Source organism: Boleophthalmus pectinirostris, unplaced genomic scaffold (genome assembly GCF_026225935.1).
Source record: "Boleophthalmus pectinirostris isolate CB_2022bp ecotype Guang Dong unplaced genomic scaffold, ASM2622593v1 HiC_scaffold_19, whole genome shotgun sequence".
Lineage (NCBI taxonomy): Eukaryota > Metazoa > Chordata > Actinopteri > Gobiiformes > Gobiidae > Boleophthalmus > Boleophthalmus pectinirostris.
Window position 1 is genome coordinate 17,263,057 of NW_026571140.1, and position 25,841 is coordinate 17,288,897.

Below are 25,841 nucleotides of genomic sequence, written 5' to 3' on the forward strand. Positions count from 1 at the left end.
CATTTTGAGTTGTAATTTTTCAAGCCTTTGTTTGTTGCCTTAGTACACTGAGTGGTGTCACCCAAGTTTTCATCACAGCAAACATTGCTTTTATGTCCTCCTTCCTTATTGATTGTGTTTATAAATTTGTTGCCATCTAACACATTTGGACACACAATTCACAACATTTATCAAATGAATACTATAATGAGAACACTGTTCACCATTGACATTGACATTATTTGTCTCTTTGATAGTTTATAGTGACATAAAAAAAAAATTAAAAATAAATAAATAAATATATATATATATAAACAATGTGAAATAGTTGTTCTTGTGTGTAGTAACATTCACACCTATAGTGGATTGTCTGACCCTAAGCTGCCATGGTCTGGGTACAGAGTTATGAGTCTGTGCTCCCCTCTAGACATGTGCAGGACTTGTAAGTTACACTATACGTGAAGGAGTAGGCCGAAGCTAGCATTCTAAAGTTTAAATATGTCATGTTTAAGTTGATATGCCAGTGACTTAAACCATCTAAATGTCATGTCAAGTTGTTTATACAAGTTAATTTTATACATAATGTTAATTTGGAAAAATTCAAATTATATAAGATCATTTCCAGACAACTGAATTGGAATATCCTTATGGACACCTCACTATGAGAGTGCTGGTCAGTGCATCTCCAGCCTGGTATCAGAGACAGTCCCCAAATGTGGCAGTCCACAGCTGCTCCCTATGCCATGCCCCCAACACGCACACTCACTTTTATGTGGAGCTTAGCAGCTTATCTCTGGGCACAGCCAAACATCAGGGTCTGCCTTTGGGTAATATAATATGGCTTCGTCTGAACTAATGTCATCTTTACAAAGGCCCTTTTGTGTCCAACACAGCTTACCAGAGCTTTATTGCTACTGCTTCACACATTAAAGCCATTTGCAGAATCACCTCTCACCTAAAGGGAGACAAATTATCAATGAAGTCACACATTTAGGCTTACAAAACAATTTTGAATGTTTTCCACAATTATACCTGCTTTTCTAGACCTACATTTAGATATCATATCTATAGACTTAAGAATCCAAAATATAAAGGATGTACAAGATCTTTACTTTGCAATGGTACACTTTTACACCAATGCACACATCACCTTATGATATTTCTCAAAAACATCTCTTGTAGTTACAGGGTTTTTCCTTTCTAAATTCAAACTGTAAAATGCTAAAACATGTTGGGTTACGCTAGACCATACTGTACCACATGGTACTTTGCTCTCAAAGAGAGACCCAAACCTTAAAGTTTTCTTTGGAAAACTCAGCACCTCACACAAGCCACAGCTGAATGGGCTGCTCTTTGCTCACTGCCATAAAACTTTTTTTTTTTTTTTCCTGTGACTTTGATCTGCATTCCTTTCAACTGCTCACATACAGTATATTGGTAATAGCCTTGGTGCTCATGGAGATTTTCCTCAGCTGTGCAAAGAAACGCTTGGGTAATGCATTCATGCCTTTGAAATAACACCATGGGAGACACTGTCCTTCTCATCTCAGCCACCCTGGACTTTTATATGGTAAAGTATTCAGGTGTGTGCCACACCACTGCTCAAAGTTTGCCATAGAGTTTGGAGTGCACCTGCTCAGTACATGCCATTGTATGTATGTATTGTAGTATGTTTGGTGTGGTCAAAGTAAATATTCGTAGGTGCTTTTGCCTGCACCACCCATTGTACAATTCAACAGGGCTACAAGGAAGCTAACATTTAAGTTGCTAAAATCTGAAAAGCAATCTGGAAGTCCATTGCTTGAGAGGAGGAGATGGGTATTTGGAGAGAGGTGACCAGAGGAATGCAGGAGTCTGGTGGAGAAGGGCTGTGTTTTAGAGCAGATGAGAGCCAAAGAAGCTCATAGGTCCACAGCTCAAGAGAAGGAGGTGAGAGTAGAGAGAGAAAGTTCAAATCATGGTCTGTAATCTTGCTCCTCCCTAATCTTGCTCCTCCCTAGACCACCATGTCATAACATATATATATACATATATATATATATATGTATATATATATATATGTGTGTATGTGTATATATATATATATATATATAAACATAAACAAAATGAAGATTTATTTTTGCATACCATGTAGGTCTAGACAAATGCATTATCATCAAGTTCTCTTCCCGACAGGTTCCCCAATGGAAAACTTTGATGGTTTTCATAAAAGAAATATTTAGGAGACCATTTAATGTATTTGGCAAGAAATTATGATGTATCTTAATAAGACAATAATTAATAAAATAATATAAAGTAATACGTAATGTGTATTTTTACACATATGTGCACCATGGGGAGGGGACCGCAGATAGAGAGTAGCAGTAGGAAAAGCTAAATCTGGTACAGAAATCTTTTTGTAAGATTAATACATTTGTATACAGAGAGGCCACAAATAAACCATTTCATTTGTAGATTAATGATCTATACCATGTAAATCCCAGTGGGAATGTACACAACATTTTTAATGGTTTTAGTATTTCTATAGTGATTATTTATAGATGAGTACAACCCGCAGCAATTAGCCTGAGTAATTATGTTCACTGTAGTCATCTGGAGAACACTGCAGAAAGATAAATACCATTAACTGAGGTATATTCTTCACGTAATTAATGTAAAACTAAAGCATTTGATAAGAATGAATAAGTTGTTGTGACTTGCACAGAAAATGATCTGTAAGACAACTTGATCTCATGTTAATTGCTAATATCCCAAAAATAAAATAATAAAATCTAATATAAAAAGATGAAAGAATAATAGAATGGGTGTGGACATGTGTAGCACCAGTCTGATGGCAGTGATATTGACTTAAATATGTGGAAATGAGAGACTGCCATGATATGTTGTGTGTGCTTTGTTTCCAGCAAATACACGGCAGCTTTGAAGTGAGGACTGGCCCAGCAGGGTACAAGACGCTGTAAAAGCAAGATGCTAAATGCTACGGATGAGAAGGACATGAGGAAGACTATTACCAATACCGGAGCAGAGCGGGAGAGAGGCAAATCCAATGATAATGTACATCTGTTCCACTGAATTTATGAGCTTTGAACATTTTTTCATGTGGGATAAGTGGATCCTTTTTCTTACAGGATCTCAGAACTTCAAAGCAGATTGGCTTTGGATAATGCAAATGATCCCAATATGACGGTTTGTGCCTGCTCCAGTGCATGAAAAGAAAAAGGGGAATTAAAGCTAATTGGCATGGCGGTCTTTTATGTGGGATAAGAAGGGCAAAATAAAACAGTTCAATTATTGTCAAGTTCACTCGATTAGAAAACACCACTGCAGTTCTGTGTGAGAGCAGCCCTGCGGACGTCCAGTGAAAAGGTCAATGTACTGCTGGAATCTTGTCCCTTGTTACATTTTTCATGAACTTACTCTACATTTTGAGGAATAAACATTTAATCAATTAACAGGATTTAATGTGCATGACTGGTGATGTAACTATAGATGTTTGTATAGTACTAAATTGGTAAGATGGTTTATAAACTCGTCACACAAGATGCAAGCAATTGGGATTTAAATGTATTTATGTGGAGGATAAACCACTTAAAGGGCTCATCTTGTGCTATTTTCTGATGTTATAATGTTGTTTCCTCATCAAAAACACATCTGGACTTGTGTTTTGTTTCATTTACACATGTTTAACACACAAACCCTGCATATTTAGGCCGAGTTCTTCTCTCAAACTAAAAACACTCTGTTCCACCTTTTGATATAATGCAATAATACAGGAAGTGCTCTATTGTGCTTTTAAACCCCATACACCTTCAGATAATATCAGCCCTGGAACTGCCAATCTCTACTGAAATAAAGGTAAAGGGTAGTGTTTAACTTGAAAACTACTATTACATGACATCACAAGGTGGAGCAGAGCATTTTGAGCTTCGGAGACGTACACTAATAATTAAGGATTACTAAAACATGTGTGAATGAAACAAAACAAAACTCCAGGTATGTATAACAACAGTCTAACATGGCATAAAGCTCACTAGAGTCAATTTACCTCCTCAAAATGAGAACAAAGGAAGATGTTGCAAGTTCTACCTGTTCTTAAATGGGGTTGGGGTTAAATGATGAAAGTAAGTCTCAAATCAGGCTCAAATCTAACAAATAGACCCTGAAACAAAAAGAAAAAATCCTTCCCAAAAAGTAAGTATCTTAATATCCAACAACTGGCACAGAGCATATATCAGACAGATCTTTCCTTTTACCTTTATTTCTCATAGACCACTGGATTAATGACAGACAAGCACCCCAAGCCTCACTGATATCTGAAAAACAAGCTTTATTTCAGACCTACACAGCATCATAATCAATCCTTACCTCGTGATGAGACAAGGGCAGCTGGTCATAACTACATTTGTCTTAAACTCCTGGACAATGTGAATCTGTCATTTTCTGAAAGTCAAACACAAGATGCTTGGTCGTTATTTTTTTTATATATATTGTCCATAGAGCAGGAGCTGATGTGCCCATGTATCTACTTGCCCCCTGGGATGCTCTGGACATGTGTGACCCAGTGTGGAGTGGGATGACTGATGGTTTCATTATACTCTTCTTTCACCAAGATGAACCACACCATAGCCCACTGACACACTTACCTACAGTTTAAATAATGAAACACGGTCACGTTCACATTGTACTACAACTAAAGGATTTCCAGGTTGTGTTACCTTCTAGAAATAGACAGAATAGAACAGAAAGAAAGAGTTTTTAATTTAAAGGGGTTTACAGTGCGCCATTTTCTGATCTATGTTATAATGTTGTTTCCTCATTAAAAGCATACCTGTAATTGTGTTTTGTTTCATGTACACATGTTTAACACACAAATATTGCATAATTAGGTGGAGTTCTTCTCTCCAACAGAAAACACTCTGTTCTGCCTTGTGATGTCATGTAGTAATACAGCTCCACTGTGTTTTTAGACTACATACACCTTTACTAGAATTATTTGAATGATTTCAGATCTGGAATTGCCAATCTCTACTGAATAAAAAGTAAAAGGTTAACTTGAAAGCTATACCACTACATGACATTACAAAGTGGAACGGAGAATTTTGAGCTTTGGATAGACCAGTAATGCAGAATTACTCAAATGTGTTAATGAAACAATGAGTGTGAATAAAAATATAGCATTTTCCAGTGGGGGGTCTGCCACCCACTCAATGAAGATATCATTGCTTTACCTGAAATGTTACACAATATAGCACATAGTTACCTGGGTGGAGGGTCTGTCACCATGGCGATGTTGATCCTTTGCCTGGAATTTTTCATAGTATGATATTTAATTTATTTCCATGATAACAAGCACCATGCCAATTTATACATCTGATTTGTAGAAAAATACTTTTTATGGAAGTCTTCCTCCTACTGTGTCCACATTGGACCAGCTTTCCCACTCTACCTTGCATTTATTCAATTAGAGATGATTTACTGGTCAAGAATACCTGGAAAAACATGCATCCTTATTGAGGTTTAATAATACCATATTGTGAAGCATTCCTAGTAAAGCAGGTAGTGTCCCCTCCACTAGAAAAGATACATAGGGCACCTTTAATAACAATGAGATTAAACAAGTGTAAAAAATCAACTTAAGTCTTTGATTTTTGCCATACTCAGGCCAAAGGGCTGCTACAGGACACAAACATGCACACTTAGTAGAGCACTTTACATTAAAAAAAACACTTAAACCTGAAAACCCAAATGGAGGCCTTTGAAAGTCCTGCCATGCATTAAAGTAACTCCAATCACAGAGGTGCACTTTCTACAATGACCTTAATTCAAAGTACAAGCTTTTAAGTAAATGCCACTTGACTAAATTTTGCAAAAAGCCTGGTTCAGCTCTTGCAAATGTGTTTGGACATTTGTAGAGCTCTCACAGACTTCTAGAGCATGCAGATGAATAAAACAAGGTTCCAGAAAGTTGCATTGGTTTTTAGTAGATCATTGGAGCTCTTTCTTTTTGCAGCATCAAAGGCCTGGCGCCGCTTTGATGTGGCAGCATGCTGTTTAAGGTACAGAGTGAATGGAGAGATGTCAAGCTGCAAGGTGCCTCTGTAGTTTACCATGAGTGCTGCACAGAGCTCCAGATGAAAGGCCCAAATAGGGTTGGGTAATGAATGTCCAACAAGTAGGACCCATCTCAGACAGCGGGTGCACTGCAGGGGGCATGGGCTAACCTTGAGAGCAGCACCCATACCCTGGGCACACCGCAGAGACCAGGGCCTTTAACTGGACCATCCGAGAAAACAGGAGTGGGGTGTGTAAGCTTGAATTTTCTGTCAATTAAACAGGAATGGAGCACTAAAGGATACATGGGTGAACAGTAGCAAGGCACTCAATATTCAGTCAACCCACTCTCAAACAACTGACGCTAACTTTTATAACTTCATTTAACAGTGCCTGACTTTGACTTTTGATCATTCTAACTGTGTTTACATGAGGTTTGTCTTTACATGTTAAGTCTTTACTATCAGGGGCTAAACTATTTGTCAAGGAAAATGGCAACAGTTGTAAATGAGGAGGTAAATATAGAATGGTGTTATGTGTTATTTTGTTAGGTGAGATGAATAATAGATAACAACCTATTTTTCCTAATGGTATGTGCATTGTGAACTGGTGCAAATAAAGTCAGCCACTAACAGTGAGCTCAGCACCCTTGTTATAGTAATTCGTGCATCTTTGAGTAATCCTATGTGGTCTTGCTCTTGAGACTTGAGTCAGAAAATTCATGTTTTCACCGTCTCTCTATACCCACCCACATCCCTGTAGTTAGTTACGATTATTTGAAACATTAAATGATACTTGCAGGGTTCTAAAATGACAGACAGATCTAATTATAAAAATAGACGGTTTTAAAATGTGTATGCAAATGATGAAGCTGTGACTGAACTGTGACTATAAACGATTATGATGCTTCTAATTTTACATCTCTTTATGGCCCTATGCAAGCACGGGACCCAAAGTTATTAAAGTGTGACTTACTGGGCCTGGAAAACAAATCTTTCTTCTGTGATATGTAGATATGCAAAACTGAGCGCTCCGGCCAACATTACGGACTGATTTCTGAACGACCTATTCCAATTGCTTGAGATACAGAGGCAAAACGTGTTCACCCCAGTGCAGTAAAAACACGTCTACAACACGTCTACAATAGTGCTTAAACAATAAAGGCTGTACAAAAAATAAGCACACAGATTCATCAGCGTCCCATACACAATTAAACTGCAGCCTATGGGAATAACTGAAATCATGTTACTCAGCAAGGACGCGTGATATGTTTTTGTAGACTAATGGTTCCATCTTGTGGCTGGTTTATAATATTGCAAGTGTGTACGTTAATTGCTTTTTTATTTTTTTTGTGTGAAAATATTGTAAATAAATAATGAACGAACGACTTGACTTTGAACTTTTAATTTGTAGGGGATTCTTCTTACATAGTGCTGAGCAAACAAGATGTGAAGAGGGCAATGGCACTTAAATAAACAAATTGACTTAGGCACGGCGCAGTCACGTCGCCTCCAGGCGCTTTACTGGAATGAAGTCTTTCTTGCGCTTTGACAGATCGACGCCTGCTCATGTTTTGGATGTGATGGCATGCTTTATAGGTTCCGTAAACACTTTTGGTTTCATTATGCCTAATAATAGAATGAGGAAGGAAGTGTATATAACAGGACAGTGGTGATATGGAGTACAGAGCACTGTGATGGCATTTGAAATGACGGTAAGTTTTCTTTTTTATTAGACAGTGTGCGTAATTGTGTGTAATTTATTATTTTGGGCTCTGAGCTAGATTATACACCACGTACACTGCTTCTTAGTGAAATTGAGGAAGACGTCTTTACCATGAAGCTGATTGAGTCCCCAGTGTTGGAGGAACACAAAGCGATGTTGGCTCAGGAGTTTGTGTTGAGACAAAGAGCAGATATCGTGCATGCACTCTGCCGTAGCGGGTCAAGTGAATATTTGGAAAGCGTTTTGGATATTCTGCTGTCACAGGAGCAGCTCACATGGGAGGACTATCAAAATATACTTGTGCCGGGGCGGTCACTTCACACAAACGCAAGGCAGCTGCTCGATCTGGTTTTTTCCAAAGGTGTGGAGACTTGCCTACACTTGACAGCTGCACTCAAACAGGTTCTGCCCAAATTAACAGGAGCTCAGAGCATTGAAATCACAAATGAAGAGAGGGCCACTACTAGTACTCACGCCCTGGTGACGCAAAGAGCCAGACTTGTGCGTGAACTTAAAGACTCATTGGATGGACTATTGGATGCTCTGGTTGCTTCAGGGCATTTTTCATCAGTGGACTGTGACGAGGTTAATCTCCCCATAAGGACACCATTGCAGCAGGTAACATTGGAGAGCATTTTCCTTACACTGACTCGTTTCTTTCTAACACGTTGAAACCATAACTGAGATGTAACTTACTTTTTCATCAGGTGAGGACTTTGCTTGACCTTGTCTTGGCCAAAGGAGAAGATGCAGCACATGTTGTTGTAAAGTATGCTCAGCAACAACAGACAAGCAGTTTACTTGTGAATGAAAGTGAACTGAGATTCCCTAAAGGTATTAACAACATTAATTTTAGTTAGTTTTTAAGATAATTGGAGAGGTTCTCACAATTCAAAGTTTAGGTTGACCACTTATATATATATCAACCTAATTTAGCAAGCAATTTTTTTTGTGTGGAATAGTACTAATCAGTAATCAATTTAATTTAATTGTTGTATCCAAAATATTTTTTTGTTTTGCTGGAATTTAGGAAATAGTGGCTTGTCTTCTTACCATTACCCCAATATTCTTATTCTCAGAGTTTTCTAGGTACCAGAAAAAGTTGAGCAGTTCTGTTTTGGCCCAGTCATCATTTGTTGGTACATATGGAGGAGGCAGCATTATGCGTTTGGATGACATCTACACGGAGGGCCAGTTGGAGCTACCACAGGACTTAAGTGAGACTAGTAGTACTTCTGTGACCCTGGAGGACATAGTTGGTGAGGTGGGCACAGTGAACACTGAGGCTGACACTGTGCTGCTGTCTGGATATGCAGGCAGTGGAAAGAGCACCCTACTCCAAAGGATGCACCTGCTTTGGGCCCGAGGGGCAGCATTACAAGACTTTCTTCTGTTGTTCCCATTTAGCTGTCGGAGGTTAAACTCAGAGCAAAGAGAGCTGTCTGTAATAGACTTACTGTTTCAACACTGCTGCTGGCCGGACCGTGACAAAGATGAGATTTTTCAGTTTATTTTAGACCATCCCCATCTCATTATCTTTACCTTCGATGGCCTGGATGAACTCAAAGATACTTTTTCAGATGAGCAGAGAATTTGCTGCCCAACCCAGTGTGCATCAGTTCCCATAATCTTGTTTAATCTACTCCAAGGATGTTTAATGAAAGGAGTGCTTAAAATAGTGAGCAGTCGACCACAAGCTGTCAGTCCTGCTTTGAAGAAGCACCTTCGTAAAGAGGTGATTCTTAAAGGATTTTCTCCCAGCAGCATTGACTCTTTTGTGAGGAAACACCACAATGATGCAACAGTGGCAGTCAAAGTTTTACAGTCTGTAAAAACAAACAGTGCTTTACTAGGACTGTGCCATAGTCCAGTCCTGTGCTGGATTGTCTCCCAGTGTCATAAGGAGCTACTGGACAGTTATGAGGAAAGTCCAAAGACGATTACACATGCTTACCTTATGATTCTGCAGCATTTCTTCCAGCGTCAAGGCTCAGCTAACACAGATGATGGATTAAGCTGGATGCTTCAGCATCACACAACTATCTTACATTTGGGACAACTAGCCTCTGAGGGAATTAACTGTTCTGTTTATGTATTCTCTCAGGCTGACCTGAACAAATGTGGGGTCACAGAGATGGACGTTGGAAGTGGTTTTCTTATGCAAAGCAAAAGCATGTCCTCAAACCACATTAACATGTTTGAGTTTCTCCATGTAACAATACAGTGTTTTTTTGCAGCTGCCTTTATTGTTTTGTCTACTACCATTGAACACTGCACCATACCCAGACTCTTTAAAACGCAGGACCCAAAGATGACGCCCTTCGGTAGCACATGTTTCCATGGATGTCTGTCCAGCTCTGAGCAACAGCAGAAACTCCTAGATGACAGAGACACTACAGAAGCGAAACACCAAAACATGCAAATAACAGCTATGTTTCTATGTGGATTACTGTCCCAAAGACACCAGTGTTTGTGGTTCCAGTGCTGCTCCAGCAGCAATATAGTAAAGAGAGCCAAACTGGTGACTAAATGTCTATCGAAAGCCTTGCAAAAACACTTCAAATCCATTCCTCAACCAGTTCAAGGAGAAAAGAAAAGTATGCATGCAATGCCAGGTTTTGTGTGGCTAATCAAATGCATCTATGAGATGCAAGAGAACACAGTTGCTAAAGATGCCATGAGCAAGATGGATGTCCAGCACCTCAAACTGACCTACTGCAACATTGGTCCAGTGGAGTGCACGGCTCTGGCCTATGTCCTGCAACATTTGAAAAACCCTGTGGGCCTCCAGCTTGATTACAACTCTGTTGGGGATGTTGGCATTGAGCAGCTTCTTCCCTGTCTGCACATCTGCCAGTCACTGTAGTAAGTACTCATATATTATTAATGCTTATGAAAAACACTGTACTGTAAACAGAGGAAGAATGGAGCTGATGCACTTGTCTTTTCTGCAGCCTCAGAAACAACAACATATCAGATGAAGGCATTTCCAAATTGATCACAAAAGGAATCCTCTGTGAGAATTTCCAAAAAATTGCGTAAGTAGGAGGAACCATTCCATCTGTGTTGTCAACTCTAATAAAATGATAATATTTCCAGGCTTTTTAACAACAAACTTACTGATAACTGCATGAAATACTTTTCGGAGCTCCTGAAGAACAGGCAAAATTTCCTTGCTCTGAGGTCAGCTCACAGAATTGTGAATGCTTATAACGTTTAATATTGTGATGCCTGTACAAAAATTTTATTTTTGTTTTTACAGACTTGGGAACAATAATATAAGTGCAGAAGGAGCTGAACAACTGGCAGAAGGCTTGAAACGGAATCATTCACTGCAGCATTTAGGGTACTGTACAGTGCACTACTACTACTATTCAAACAGAACATATGTTTGAAAAAAATAAATGTCCTTGTGATTTGTGAGATAGACCTATAATATTTTTATTGTCACCAGACTTTGGGGAAATAAAATAGGTGACACAGGAGCAAGAGCTCTAGCTTGTGCATTAGAAAACAGCAAATCTCTGTTGTGGCTCAGGTAACACAGGAACAATAGGAACAACTGTATGTTGTCTTTTTTGCATAAAGATAATCAGTTCTGTTTGTAACACTAGTTTGGTAGGCAATGGTGTTGGGAGTGTAGGAGCTTTTGCACTTGCCAGTGTCATTAGGAATTGCACTTCGCTGGAAGATCTTTGGTAAGTAGTTTACAATAACATTTTTATGAATGTGGTTTGTCAACATCATGATCACTGAACTATGTCCTACCAAAGGCTGACCGACAACTGCATAACCCGCCCAGGTGTGGACAGTCTGACTGAAGCGTTACAACACAACGTCAGAGTGAAATCTGTATGGTGTGTGTGCTGCATTTGGCTGCATTCAAACCTGTTCTTCTTGTAGCCTACTAGATTATGAACTATTTTCTTTTATGGTAGGTTAAAAAACAATCACCTCAGCAAGAAGGATGAAGAGGAGTTGAAAAAAAAGGAGCCTCGACTGATCTTCTGAAAGCCTTGTACTGACTGTATTTGTAAATACAATAAGCTCCTAATCACTTATTTCCCCTGGTTTCATTATTTCTAGCATTTCATGAAATGAAAATGAAAATCAGTGATCACAATCCACAGAAATTCCATAGTTTATAACTGTGTACATGAAGAGTAGGCCTCAGCTGTAACTTAGTTGCATTGAGAGCATCGTTTCCTTCAGTGTCTACTCTGCAACCTAACACAGTGAGCTGCTGTCAATGGGAAAACCCCACAGTGTGGGCCTAACTCACAGCCTCCATTTCCATCCAATCAGAGAGTCCTCCTAATGAATGTGACCAATGGGCGACGAGAACGCGTATGACAGCATACTTTTGAGCATTGTGAGATCGTCTCCTGTAAATAATACATGTCATCTAAAGCAGCACATTGTACAACTGTCTCCGCTTTCCGACGAGAACGCTCCTATCTAGAGACTGCCAATATGGTTAAGAGGGTGATATTCATCTGCCATTCCCCGTACAGCTCGTGAGATGACTGACTTGACTCCAGCGTGATGTTTACCCCATTCAAAGCCTCCGCTGCATAGAGCGCTAACATCAGCTAGCCCTTTAGCTAATCACAGGATACAGCCTTACAGCCTTTTTCCAAAAGCTTACGTCCAAATAGAATGGGCTCTTAAGATGGCAGTCATTTGTGCGGTTTAACTAAACACTTCAGCATCCAAGGTAAGGCGTACTTGATTTTAATTCTTAAAGTAAATGCTTATTACGTGAATATTAGCTTGCTGTGCTGTAGCCACTTTGCCCCCTCCCAAGCGCAGCTGACAGCTCCGACGACACATTTGATTTCACAGTCATTTTATCAGTGGAAAAACATGTTGTTATCATTAGAACACCAGTTTTGATATCTTTTTCTCCATTGTTTTCGAAGATCTAAACAATATGTTAACATAGGGGTTCGGTAAGTATTGTAAGAAGTCATTTCTACTTAAAGTTGATTCCTGTATTTCTTATTCCAGACACTCTTGATTGACTGTGTTGAAAACACTGATTCGTAGTGTGCGTGCATATAGTCTGTGTGCATTATACAGTCTGTGTGCATTATACACTCTGTGTATATCATACAGTCTGTGTGCATCATACAGTCTGTGTGCATCATACAGTCTGTGTGTTTCATACTGTCTGTGTGCATGTGATCTGCTGAGGTGTTAGAGGAGTGTTAGGGGAAGTCCATTAGACTTGTATATTGGCCTTTAGACTTTATACAGAGCGAGATTTAAGAATACCTAATACACAATTAACTATTATATCTCTAGCTCACAATAACTACACCTTTTAAAATGCTGTTTCTTCAGAATAGTCTAAATTCTTGGAGTGGAGGTAAAAGTGAAATACCATAATACAGATGATAAACTCATATCAAATCTAAATGCTAATTTGATCTAATGCTAATGCTTTTCATTACATAAAGTACAGTTTTCACTTTACAGTACTGTAATTTGTACTAATTATATTTTAAATAAAAAAAAATAAATTAATGTGGATTTATTAATGTTTGCTAATGTTGAAACTAGGCCTTAGTAGTTAGTTTGTTCCTATAATCACCCATAGAAGTAATTTGTTTAATCCTCTACAGCTCAATTGTAATTGTTGTCTATAATAATAATAACAAAAGATTCCCCACTGATACAATAAAAAGTACCCATTATAAATATTGACCCTCAATTATTGTTCCATTGTTCATGTATTTAACGAGCTGAGTGGTTAGAAAAAAGTTAGTCTACTTGTCTGCATACCGGAATTTAGAATAGGCTGTATGTCAACTAATACGTTTTTTTTTTTTTTTCTTTTTTGCCAGATCTAAAGTACACTCGGGCTTGCCTTGATGTGCAGCTCACTGCTTATCGGGCAGCCATGAGCTCTGCCTTGTGGAACAAGGAGAAGCCCAGTGGGGGCTTCAGGGAGGACTGGCGCTTCTACATGGTCGTCAAAGAGTGCACAGTAGAGAAGCCTCCCCAAAAGACCTTAAGAATCCCTCGTGGCAGTCTTGGCCAGGCGTGCCAGGAGCGCAATAGCCTGGGGCGCACATTGCCACCCTGCAAGGGCAAGAAAAGTTTGCGCATACTTGACCAGACCAACGTAGTACTAAGTCTGGATGAACGGGATGTCCTTGAGCTTGATGAGAAACTGGCTGAACTCCTCTTCCCTATCACTAACTGTGAAGAACGCTACAGCCTTCTCTGCAATAAACCACGTCTGGAGCGTGTACGCGACATTGACTGTGGTTCTAAGGTCCGTGTCCAGCTCCGGTCAGGAGATGAGCCGCTGCCTGGTGTGGTCCGATTTAAGGGCTCTCTGCTGCCAGACAGGGCTCTTTCTGGAATCTGGTTTGGAGTGGAACTACTGGTGAGTATGGGTGCATATGACACTTTCCACATTATAAAGATAGGTGTCATTCATAGATGTATATCACAGAATCCAACATAACAGTCACAACAACGAATCTTCTCAATGTCCAGACCTGCCATGCAAACATTTTTAACCAACCAATACAACATTTGGTCTTCATGCAGCCTAATCAAGTCAGGGTCATTCTGTTGAATTATTTCATGCAAATCAGTTCTTACATCACATGGTGAACAATAAACCATAAAATGAAATTCATAACATACATAATTCACATAGAGTATATAACCTGTCCTCCTCTGAGGAAGCTCCCCACTTCCACCTCTGGGGGCAGCACTCCTGCTCTGAGCTGAGCACACAGTGACCTCTGTCTTCTCTTTATATTATGTTTAATATAGAACTAGTAAAAACTTTGTAGTTATTTTGGCTTCTGTAACATTTCCAATTTCCACCACTCCGAGGTTAGTGATCTTACACTGTGTATTATTCAAAAACAATTATGGGTTATGGGCATTCTGTTATTATATTTTTATTAGTCATCTTTTTGTGCTTTTTAGTTTTTATACAATACAATGTAATAAGGTCTTCTTGGTGTAGGAGGAGGGCAGGGGACAAGGATTCACAGAGGGCTCCTATCAGGGCCGGCAGCTTTTCCGCTGTGAAGACGAGTGTGGGGTGTTTGTGGCTCTGGACAAACTTGAACTTTGGGAGGAGGATGATGAAGATGGTTTGGGGGAGCTGGATATGGAACATGTCAGCCTTGTAGATGATGATCAGGACTATCCTCCACTTCCACCACTGGAGATCAACTCCAGGGTCCTGGTGCAGACCAGAGGTGGCCCAGAGAGAGGGACCATCATTTTTTGTGATCTGCTGCCGGGAAATGAGAGCTTGGGCTACTATGTAGGAGTGGACATGGTGAGTAAGCCTCCGTTTACAAGAGTCATCATTTCCATAAATAGCAAGACATTTGTTTACAGGGGAATATATGGAAAACATACATATACGGCATAAGAGGGGAAATGTATAAGGGTTTTGCTGCTGGTTAAATTCTGCTGTTTATTTTTCAAAGTTCAATTTATTATAATTTTTATGCACACATGAAAATAAGATACTGTTTCACAGAACCCCTTATGTCAGTAAAAAGTAGAAAAGTCTTTCTTTCATTTAAAAAGGGTAAAGCTAGCATGTTTTGTACTAATACTGTTTCACACATTTTATACCTTTTAAAAGTCTTTAATAGCTACGAAAATGGAATTGTTTGCATGACTTAGAGATTACATTACAAGCTTATTTTTTCCCAGAGGAAGGCAAAATTATTAGATAGATTATCATATTAAATATCAAATACACAGTGATATGATTGTGACTGATTTAGGCCTTTATTTTCCCATGACTATTAAGTGTATGATAAGGCAGAGGGCTGTTTACCAACTGTTGCTGGGGTTCATAGCAGCTAGTATCTATGACTACTGTTGTCAGGTAGGAAGGCTATTGTTGTTATAGAGCGATTGAAACTTATAACCAAACGATTAGAATGGTCATTGTTAGCAACAGCAGCAGCATCAGCATCAGCATCATCCCACTCAGTGTATCTGAGCCACCCACACAAAGACAAGGCAGTCACGAGGGGAGTGAAGTAAAGACGCTGTGCTCTATGACCCAACAGCATGGCTAGGGGCCAGCAGGCAGCTGAGGAGAGCCCACTGCTCTGGCACTCTCTGCGTTCAGCCTCGCCCTACGTTCTCTAGTGACTATAGTTTGTCAGAGCACAAGATTTCACACTAAATGAGGGAAAAGCATGGTTGTGTTGCTGCGGAGGAGGAGCAGAGGCGTAAACACAAGTGTGCTATAGTAATAAGACCATAACAGATTCCGTCACTACAACATTAGAAGCAGAAGCTTGACACATGGGATGAGACTGCTACCTCACTATGTGTCCAATTCTTGCAGGACAATCCTATTGGCGACTGGAATGGTGTGATGGATGGGAAGCTACTATGTAATTTTGCCAGTTTGGAGCATACAAAACTAGTCCCGATTTGTGACGTAATGCCAGGTGAGTCTACTACTACACAGCATTGCTCATTTGTCTGTTGTTGCTGAACATGTGAAGTGTTATTCTGAAACTGTGCTTCTGTGCTGTGCTCTGACCTCTTCATGAGCATTCGGACTTTGTGTTTTGCCTGCAGCACTAACAAAGAGTCTTTTGTTGACACTTGTTTTTATCCAGTGAAATAATTGTGGGTCTGCGTTCTTCACAGCACCATATTGAATCATTTCAGGAAATGCTGCCATAATTGCTAGCAATGTACACAATGTAAATACATGAGTAATTAACAATACCTTTGTTTAAACTGGTATATAAATTATTTGTAATATTAAAAAGTTTTGTTTGTATTTTATGGTTTAGTTCAGTTGTGTACCAAATTATACATATACACTGCTGAAAAAGAGCAGATAGAAAAATATAACATTATATCTGCCCCTTATAAATATAGTGTATGCAAGTACTCTATGTTAATGATTTGCATTTTCTCTGTAGAATATTCCATGCAGGACCAAAGGCTGCAAAAGCACAGTTTTCCTTCCAGAGGCACCAACAATGACAAGTCTGGCCAAAGCAAACCAAAGAGTAAAGGTATTTACATTCAGGTCTTACTCAAGCTCTTATAACCTAATTCTTTGTTTGTTTTTTTGTTAAAAAATAAAAAGGTTAGATTTTTTTTTAAAGGCATTCACTAGGAAAACATGTTTTTTAGATTTACATTTGAATGATCGACAGTGACCTATTAAATGACTTGTTTTTCTCCATTATCCTCTTAGACTTTTCCTTCTTTTAGCTAGTGCTGATTGTCACACTTTGCTTGTCCTTTTCTGTGTGTTGCTGTACTGTGTGATTTACAGGTTTAGGTCACCAGTGTGGCAGTAGAAGCAAGTCTGAATTTTACTATACTTTAAATGGCAGCTCTGTTGATCCCCCTGCTCAGTCCAAATCCAAAAGCACATGGTACATTGATGAAGGTAAAACATGGGTCACTTGGGATCTTGGTCATCTTCCCGACAAGCTCCTGTGTACAACATGCCACAGGGAGGGAAAAACAATATGTCCATGTACTGTTTTTTTCTGTTGATACAACAGACTCATTGTGTTACTGTATGATTTCTACAGCACAGCACAAAAATAGTAAATGTATAGAGAATCTGTTCAGCTTTGTCAAGTCTCTGACAGTCACAAAAAATGCAACTTAAACTGTTGATTAGCTTGAGTAGTTATGCTAAGCAGCAACTGTCACTGTGTCCCATCAACCAAAATAGGCTGTTGGTCAAATAGTGACTATATAACTGCCTGAGACTTTCTGTTAATATCAAATGGCATTAAACTCTAAATAACTATGTTGCTATTTTAACCTGGTGTCAAGGATTAGGATGACAACAGAACAACAGTAAAATGTGTTAGGAATAGAAACACAATCTCAACAGAAGCACAAATGTGGTTTGTTGCAGTAGCTTGTTATGAAGAGCTGTCCACCAGTTTTGTCCTTCATCCTATTCGGTGTCAAATACCACGTGCATGTGTTCTGTGTTGTGTGAAGGCTTTTAATAATGTTGACAGCACTACTTTCTCCTACATTGGCACAGCACAAAGACACCATTTAGGATCATGTACTTTATTCAACTAATGCATTAGTAAAAGCCTATTTATTTGTTCGGTCACAGTTTATTTTTGGGTTCATTCTATATTTAATATTGTGTGGATCAAATTGTATTGGTGTTTATATATAGGCTCCAATGTTTTCAGCCAACCTGTGACTGTTCTATGATTGCACTTTAGTTAAACATCCTCTATTATGTGCCAAGAGAGTGGTGGTAAAGTGTGGTTTCCCAAGGCCTGTCCTAACAGGTTTTCTTACCTGGAGTACCTGAAACTGAAAACTGAAAAATAACAAGCCTAGAAATAAAAAGTACTCATTAATCATTATTAATTTCTAAAAAATATCTGGCGGTCGGCCTTCCTTACCACTGGCCAAAATCTCTTTTGTTCTGACATCTAGTGGTTGAACACTGAACCCCATCCATTTTTCATGTTTCTCCATTGAGTATATTCTGTATCTTATAATTTTTAAGAAAATTCTTTTTGGACTCTTCATCACTCCTCATCATCATTGAGAAAACTGCCACCATGGCATGACTCTTCTCATAAAAGCGCTGTTAAACATTTTTTGTGTAATCTGAAAGTTTGATTGAATTGTTTTCTTGTTTTCTTACAGTTGGAGAGGATCCTGCGAAGTCACTCACTGAAACTCCCCCTGATTTTAACCAGGCCTCCCCGCCTTCCAGAGCACCCCCTTCAGCCTCCTTGTCCAGCGATAACAAGTTCCACTCGTTGCCCTTTAGCTTGAACAGAAAAACTGGGCCCAATGACAGCATAAGCCATGGGCCGCTGTCTCTGTCTGTCCAGTCTGTGATGGGAGAGCAGCCTGAGGCCTTGTCACCTGCTGCACCATCCTCTCCTCGACCTCCTACACCGCCTCATGGACAGCCAGGCTTGGAGGTGGGCTCTCTGGTGGAAGTGAAGGAGAATCCCCCTCTGTGTGGAGTTATTCGCTGGGTGGGACTGCCCCCTGGTTTGTTGGAGCCACTGGCTGGATTAGAATTGGTGAGCTGCTTGTTGGTGTAGTGTGATGACCCACAATGACAATGAAAAACATAATAATAAGGCCTTACCAAGTTGAGAATGCCTGATCTTATCTGACATCAGATGCTGACCAGAGCATCACTGACTCCTGGGCATACTGCTTTTATGCCGTTCAGTGTCCAGAAAACACGCAGAAACCAATAGAAATGCACCAATATAATATATATAAAAGAAATGATCAAAAATGCTGATTCAACAAGCATGATCTAGTCTAAGTGCTATAAAGCCTAATTTTAGACTGTTAAGACTTTTTTTTCCTCAAATGCCTTGTTGTATGTATGTCTGTATATTTTTTTCTTTATATTCAGGAAGAGGAGTGTCCTGGTTGCACTGATGGAACCTTCAAAGGTACTCGTTACTTTACTTGTCCACCAAAAAAAGCCCTGTTTGTAAAGCTCAAATGCTGTCGGCCCGACTCCCGCTTCCCTTCCTTACATCATTCGTCCAACCCCATAGAGAGATGCAACTCCATTGGTAAGTTGTAGAATTAGGAAAGGATTTTAAAGTAAATTAGAGCTAATTGTGCATTTCTAATTATGTTATTTTTGTATTTGCAGCTTTTGGGGGTTACCTAAGTGAGGTGGTGCATGAAAATACCCCACCCCGGACGGAGAATGATGGTCTAGATGTGATGGTGGGGAAAAAGAAGGGCATCCAGGGCCACTACAACTCCTGCTACCTGGACTCTACTCTCTTTTGGTCAGTATACCATGGTTTGTGAGTATATAATTCAACCTTGCATCAACATAAATTAGTAAAAGGTTATAATCTCAGAGTCTAATATTTGATATTCTGATTATTCTTTGCAGTCTTTTTGCCTTTAGCTCTGTTCTGGATACAGTTTTGCTAAGACCACGTTCTAAGACAGATGTGGAGTATTACAGAGAGACCCAGGAGCTACTGCGCACAGAGATAGTTAACCCCCTGCGAATGTAAGAAATTGTTAAAATAAAAAATGTAACTTAAAAATTACTGTCTGCTGGACATAGTCTGACCTTTTTCTTCATTTGGCCCTGCAGACATGGTTATGTGTGTGCTACCAAAATTATGAAGCTAAGGAGGATCTTGGAGAAGGTGGAAGCAGCATCAGGTTTTACATCAGAGGAGAAAGGTACAGTATTACATTTTTCCTTTTAATACTTTTTATTACACAATCATTGGCATATTTGTATTTCAATGAGTCATTCATTTCATCTTCTTTCGCAGACCCGGAGGAGTTTTTAAATATCCTGTTTCATCACATTCTTAGAGTGGATCCTTTACTAAAACTAAGGTAAAGTGGTGACAAAAACATTTATACTTTATTTTATTTAAATAATGTATTTTTCAGTAATTACTTCATTATTTGTTTGGCTCAGTCAGACTAGTTGTAATAAACTGGCTGGAAGCATAATAACAGAAATGGTATTGTTAGAATGACCTAGTTTATCACACAATTCATATGTATATGGCATAAGAACAAAACTTTATTTACACTTAAACAAAATACTTTTCTTCACAGGTCAGCTGGTCAAAAAGTTCAAGACTGTTATTTTTATCAGATATTTATGGACAAAAAGGACAAAGTTGGTGTTCCTACAATCCAGCAACTTCTAGAGTGGTCTTTCATTAACAGTGACCTCAAGTTTGCTGAGGTAATTGAAGTCATTTTGGCAAATAATTACTACATACTAATTCAACATAGCTGTTATTTTTTTTTTACCCTTTTTAAGTTACAATAGATAAAACACACTCACTATCTTTGTATTTGAGCACTGTCCTCTGCTGATGTAATGCCCTCTAATAGAGAGAATGTCTGTTGACCCACCACAGGCTCCTTCCTGCCTTATCATCCAGATGCCCCGCTTTGGCAAGGACTTCAAAATGTTCAACAAGATTTTCCCCTCACTGGAGTTGGACATCACAGATCTACTTGATGACAGTGAGTTGTGCCGATTATTTGGTTCCACTGTGCTGGAGTGGTCTTGTAGATCAGTAGAGAGGCAAAACTCAGTTGGCGTTTGGTAATGGAATTCCTCTGAGTTGTCCCTGCAACTCTGCTGAGAGAAAGGAGCCCTACTTCTTTCTTTAAAGCTGTGGGCTTTAAGTTTTTCAAGTGCTACTTTTCACAGTGTCATTTGCTCTGTTATCCAGCTCCAAGGGAATGTCGAATCTGTGGCGGTCTGGCTCTGTACGAGTGTCGTGACTGCTACGAGGATGGAGATATCACGGCTGGCAAGATAAAACAGTTCTGTGAGAAGTGCAATACACAGGTAACCAAAAGAGGGCACCAAAGTAGCAGTTATTTGACCATAGGTAGCTATCAACAATGTCCATTTGGTGGCACTGTAGACCAGGGAATGACACAGCATCTCTTCAAACGAGAACATTTAGTAAAGCACACGTGTTAATATATGGTTTTATTGGATTCATTATTCATTAGTGTGATATTGCACCTCATTGTATTTTCTATTATGTTGGTTAAAGTTGGTTATGTTGGGTTGTATAAATATTTGCTTTCAGGTTCATCTCCACCCAAAGAGAAAAGCACATCGACATGGTAAACTGTCTGTCCCCAAGGAGCTTCAAGAGGGAATGGGTCGACAGGGGAGCTTCCCTCGCCAGAGGATGGAGCTGTTTGCTGTGCTCTGCATAGAAACCAGTCACTATGTGGCCTTTGTCAAATACGGGAGTGCGGACTCAGCCTGGCTCTTCTTTGATAGCATGGCTGACCGTGATGGTAGGTACCTGTTGCTTACAATGTTACACAAGTTTTTTGTTGTAATTTAAAATGTATTTTCATATAATATTTCTTGGATTTAACTATTGGATTAATGTGTATATTTTTTTATAACTACACACTGTTAATAATTAATTTAAGCACCTGGTGTCATTATAAATGAATAATATTATTTGTTGCACTAATATTATATGTTATAAGCATTGTATTATTAAAACATTTATAAGACATTTATTACAGTCAAATTGGTCCTGTGTCCGTGTGTGTGTGCAGGAGGACAGAATGGGTTTAACATTCCCCAGGTGTCTCCATGTCCAGAGGTGGAAGCCTACCTTAAAATGAGTCCAGAAGAACTGCACGCCCTGGACCCTAAGAGCATCCAGGGGCAGGCGCGCCGCCTCCTGTGTGATGCTTACATGTGCATGTACCAGAGCCCCACCATGAGCCTGTACAAATAGTCATCTCTGTAAGCTTCAGTCACAACTCTACCCTCCATTTGCAACATATTTACAGACAAACTCAACTAAAAGATGCAACTAAAAAGGCAGCCAGCTCTTGGGGTGTCCAGCCCTACGGATGAAGATCCTCTTTGCACTGTGCAATAGTTAAGTGTTGTGGTTTTCATGTTGTCCCATGTAGCTTTCTGCTCTCACAGCCTGTAACATACTGACGCAGATGCAAGCCTTACAAACCTTTCTTTCATATTTTGAAGGATCTTTAGGGGTTCATTGCACAAGGAGGAAGTTCAACAGGCCCAAGACATAACATTCATTTTCATCCTACCTATATAGTAGGGCTGCAATTCAGACTGAATTAAATAATCATAATCATTTTTTGATAATCATAATGCCACACATGCCAAAAGACCATTTGGTATTATTAAAGGGGACATATGATGTAAAATCAACCTAGTATCCATGTTATAACAGTGTTCCCTCACCATAAGCTTACTCAGTTATCTACTGATTCTTGCATGTGAGAGTAATCTTCTGTTGTCCTCCATTTTAGGCTTGGGTGGTCATAAAATGTTCACCTGTCCTCCATCTCCACCTCATACTCTGTACTTAACTATTGTTATTTTATAAATGCAGACTGTGGGTCATATATAGGGTTCGTGTGGCCATTTTCCAACAATAAATACACGTAAATGAAGTTCTGCAGTTTTGAACACAATGTCCTTCTGTACTTTCCAGTGAACACAACCTAAAATAATGATATATGCATGTTATACTTTAATACTTAATACCAGAAAAATGTTTTCTTTAAATCAGAATCTCAAAAAATAATTTAAGTTTTATCAGTAATACAGTCACCATCGTTCAAACTTTATGTGGTATAAAAATATTTTAAAACTCGCAATGAACAAGAGAAGTAATCTGTCGACTACTAAGAAAATGGTCAGTTGCAGCCCTACTATATACTGCTGTAGTCTCTGTAAAACCTCAGTAGCATCTATACATCCAGGTCAGACACAATGAAAATAGATGTCAACCTAGTGTGCATTGCATTAGGACCAGAAAATTCTGTTCTTTGTGAACCGCTTTGCCCATTTGCCCATTACACTGTGTAAATGTCATTATATGTCCAGCAGAAATAGTCGTAGCCATTATAAAAGTCTCATGTTTTACTGCATTCTTTGTTCAAACAATGCTGCACTTTTGCTCTTTTCTTAAGTGGACCTATCAGGAAACATTTAGGTTGTGCTTTTTGCTCTGCCATTAGAAGTCACAGTGAGTGCTAGTTTGTTAGTTGGGGAGCATAAGAGTTTTGTCTTACAGAATACAAATTTGCTTTTCCTCTTAAGCTCTGAAGAATCGCCTGCATTGCTGATGCAGAGTAGATGCCAGATAAATGCATGAAGGGAGACTTGTACAATGGCTCCTATTGTAAAGCTGCCTGGGTGAGCACTCCTCCATGCATTCATATAACAAGACTGGAAGGTCTGGCCATTTTCTTTAAGTGTGTTGTGAGAAATACACACACAGTGTTTGGTTTGTAAGATTTTGACATAATGTGGTGTTGACTAATTTATATTTGCTCTTTTCCAAGCCTTTTCTCTGTCTCTTAAAGACAGTCTTTGAAATATGTCAACACAACTGATACGCCCTGCCACAAGGAAAAAAATACTGTAACATTTATAGAAAGTTTCTTTTTTTTAGCTACTACTAATAAATATATTATTTATTATAAATCTGATGACCAACTTGTCTCCCTTTTTAAGAAGTTGAAACAGGGTAGATCCTAGGTTGGGTGCACCTTTTGCTCTTGAACTGTATTTTGAAGTGAATCATTGTAGTTTACGCTGTCCTAATAGCAACTACTGAATGTTAATAGTGACACAGTGAAAAGTGTAAAGAATGAAGAGGCATCAGGGTGCTAAGCTTTGAGACTATAAACTGTATATTTGCATGTATTTAAAGAACAAAAATAACTTCATTCTAATGTAGTTTCACCTGCTGCATCTCATTTATTGTCCGGATCACAGCATTTGAAATTAAATGAAACCAACATTAGGATGAAATTACAGTATACAATTGTCCAAATCCTTATTTTCTTAAGTCATAGAAGAATTATAAAGTGAGTATTCTGGGTTGCTTTTAAGCAAGGCTCCCTCTTCTTTGGTGTTCATTGTTCATTGTTACCGAGAGATCCAGCAGGCCTATGTGTGTAAACTGACTGAAGCACGTTCTCTATGAGAGTTCAACTCTTCTGTGGCATCTGTGCACTGCAGACATGTGACAGGTGGAAATTAATGTCAGTAATGTTCCTGTAAATCTTATCTAAATAAAGCCCATTTTCCAGGCCACGAGACCACTGTTTTATTTTATTTACTGGTAGTTTAAATGATAATAAGAATTATGCATTTTAAAATTATTATTATAATAACACTTTAGCGCTTTTGAAGGTGTTCTGTTAGGTGCAGCTTCAGCCAATATCAGTTTCCAGGAAGTAATATATACCTATTTATTATTATTATTACCACTATTATAACAAAGTACATACATGTTTTCATGCATAGAATTTTTAGAGAGGGAGATTTTTTTATTTTATTATTATTGTCTTACTGATTAGTATTGTTAAAATTACTTATTGTGTCATCATAAAACAAAATATCAGGCAGGGGATACAGTGTAAACTTCTTTGATGAACCTGTATTTGTATTTGTGTGTGTTATTTTTAGTTTATTTTTTCTTTTAGAAAGATTACTGCCTGTTATAGGATTATTCTGATCAGCCTCATTGTAGAGCTTAGAAGCAGTGGTCATCCATTGACTTGTAAACATATCTTACAACAATACAATCTCAGTTTGTTGTGCTTACACAGGGATAAGAATACTTAACTATGGTTAGTCTATTTGAGCACTGGTTTGGTGGTGGATGTGGCCTATATGAGGAGATTAAGCCCAGGACATGTAGTGACCCAGTTTGGCAGGAGCTCTGATAAAACGATACCCCAAGATAATGCAGCATGTATAATACATGCAGTCCCCACAGGAGCTATGTTCCACACCTCCGTTTAGTTTTTAGTCAAACTTGAAACCAGCTTAGCAAGCTGACTTCAGAAGTGCCTGATAAGTATTTGTCAACACAACAGCTGGCACACAATGCCCTCTTGTAGCTTTATGCCACAGCATATGCCAGCCGCTCGTAGCGCGTGGTAATTTAGCCGGAGCTGGTTCTACATGAACAGATGGGCTAAAGTATTGTTATTCTGGCTCCTGCGCAGGGCCCCTGGGGGGAATCACTAAATAAAATCAAAGCAGATGGACCTCTCTGGGCTAGGCAGTGTTTATGATAAACAGCCAGTACAACCAGTGACCAGCCAACACCTTAACCCCACCTTTAGACACACTAACAGGAAGCACAATGACAACAGTTGAACCTCATTGAGATGCCCCCCTTCCCCCTCTCAACAAAACACCAGGCAAACCCAAATACACTGAACACTGTCTTCTCTCCAAACCACAGCGTTTTTGTCATTTTGGTGACCTTTAAAAGATAATAAAATCTCATCTCAGGAATTCTCACAAAACATTGAAAGAAAACACTTGTCAGTTGCATAGAGAAAGCTGTTTGTGATTTCATAACCTTGCTGCTGCTGTGTGGCCATGATTCCCACATCTGCATCATCCATGGACAGAAACCTGTGTTAAAATGATATCATGGTCATACAGTAAACACCATGTATTGTTCACTCAACAAAGAGAGACCCTGGATCCTGCAGTGAACTTCAGATTTACTTTGATTCCCATGGGAAAGACACATGTAAAC

At 39.1% G+C, this 25,841-nt stretch overlaps 2 protein-coding genes across 6 annotated transcripts; both read left to right on the plus strand.

Annotated features, from left to right (window-relative positions):
• The first annotated feature begins 7,570 nt into the window (after nt 1-7,570).
• Nucleotides 7,571-13,727, plus strand: nod2 (nucleotide-binding oligomerization domain containing 2). 4 transcript variants are annotated; one of them, XM_020941377.2, is made up of 12 exons: nt 7,572-7,744; nt 7,814-8,373; nt 8,463-8,589; nt 8,835-10,620; nt 10,710-10,793; nt 10,855-10,938; nt 11,018-11,101; nt 11,210-11,293; nt 11,370-11,453; nt 11,529-11,612; nt 11,694-11,773; nt 13,605-13,727. In XM_020941377.2, the coding sequence occupies exons 2-11, from the start codon at nt 7,867-7,869 to the stop codon at nt 11,764-11,766; spliced, it is 2,997 nt and encodes a 998-aa protein (XP_020797036.1). In that variant the 5' UTR covers nt 7,572-7,744; nt 7,814-7,866; the 3' UTR covers nt 11,767-11,773; nt 13,605-13,727. The 4 variants fall into 4 exon arrangements, with proteins under 4 accessions (XP_055010397.1, XP_020797036.1, XP_055010396.1 ...); XM_055154421.1 differs by having other exon boundaries at nt 7,842-8,373; XM_055154419.1 differs by having other exon boundaries at nt 7,572-8,373.
• On the plus strand, nt 13,661-24,374 carry cylda (cylindromatosis (turban tumor syndrome), a). 2 transcript variants are annotated; one of them, XM_020941438.2, is made up of 16 exons: nt 13,661-14,152; nt 14,750-15,070; nt 16,106-16,211; nt 16,698-16,793; nt 17,060-17,176; nt 18,424-18,812; nt 19,160-19,325; nt 19,409-19,550; nt 19,661-19,783; nt 19,871-19,962; nt 20,058-20,124; nt 20,353-20,485; nt 20,664-20,772; nt 20,985-21,103; nt 21,354-21,570; nt 21,844-24,374. In XM_020941438.2, exons 1-16 carry the CDS (start codon nt 13,661-13,663, stop codon nt 22,026-22,028), a joined length of 2,874 nt encoding a protein of 957 aa, XP_020797097.1. In that variant the 3' UTR covers nt 22,029-24,374. The 2 variants fall into 2 exon arrangements, with proteins under 2 accessions (XP_020797097.1, XP_020797098.1); XM_020941439.2 differs by lacking the exon at nt 17,060-17,176.
• Nucleotides 24,375-25,841: the final 1,467 nt, after the last annotated feature.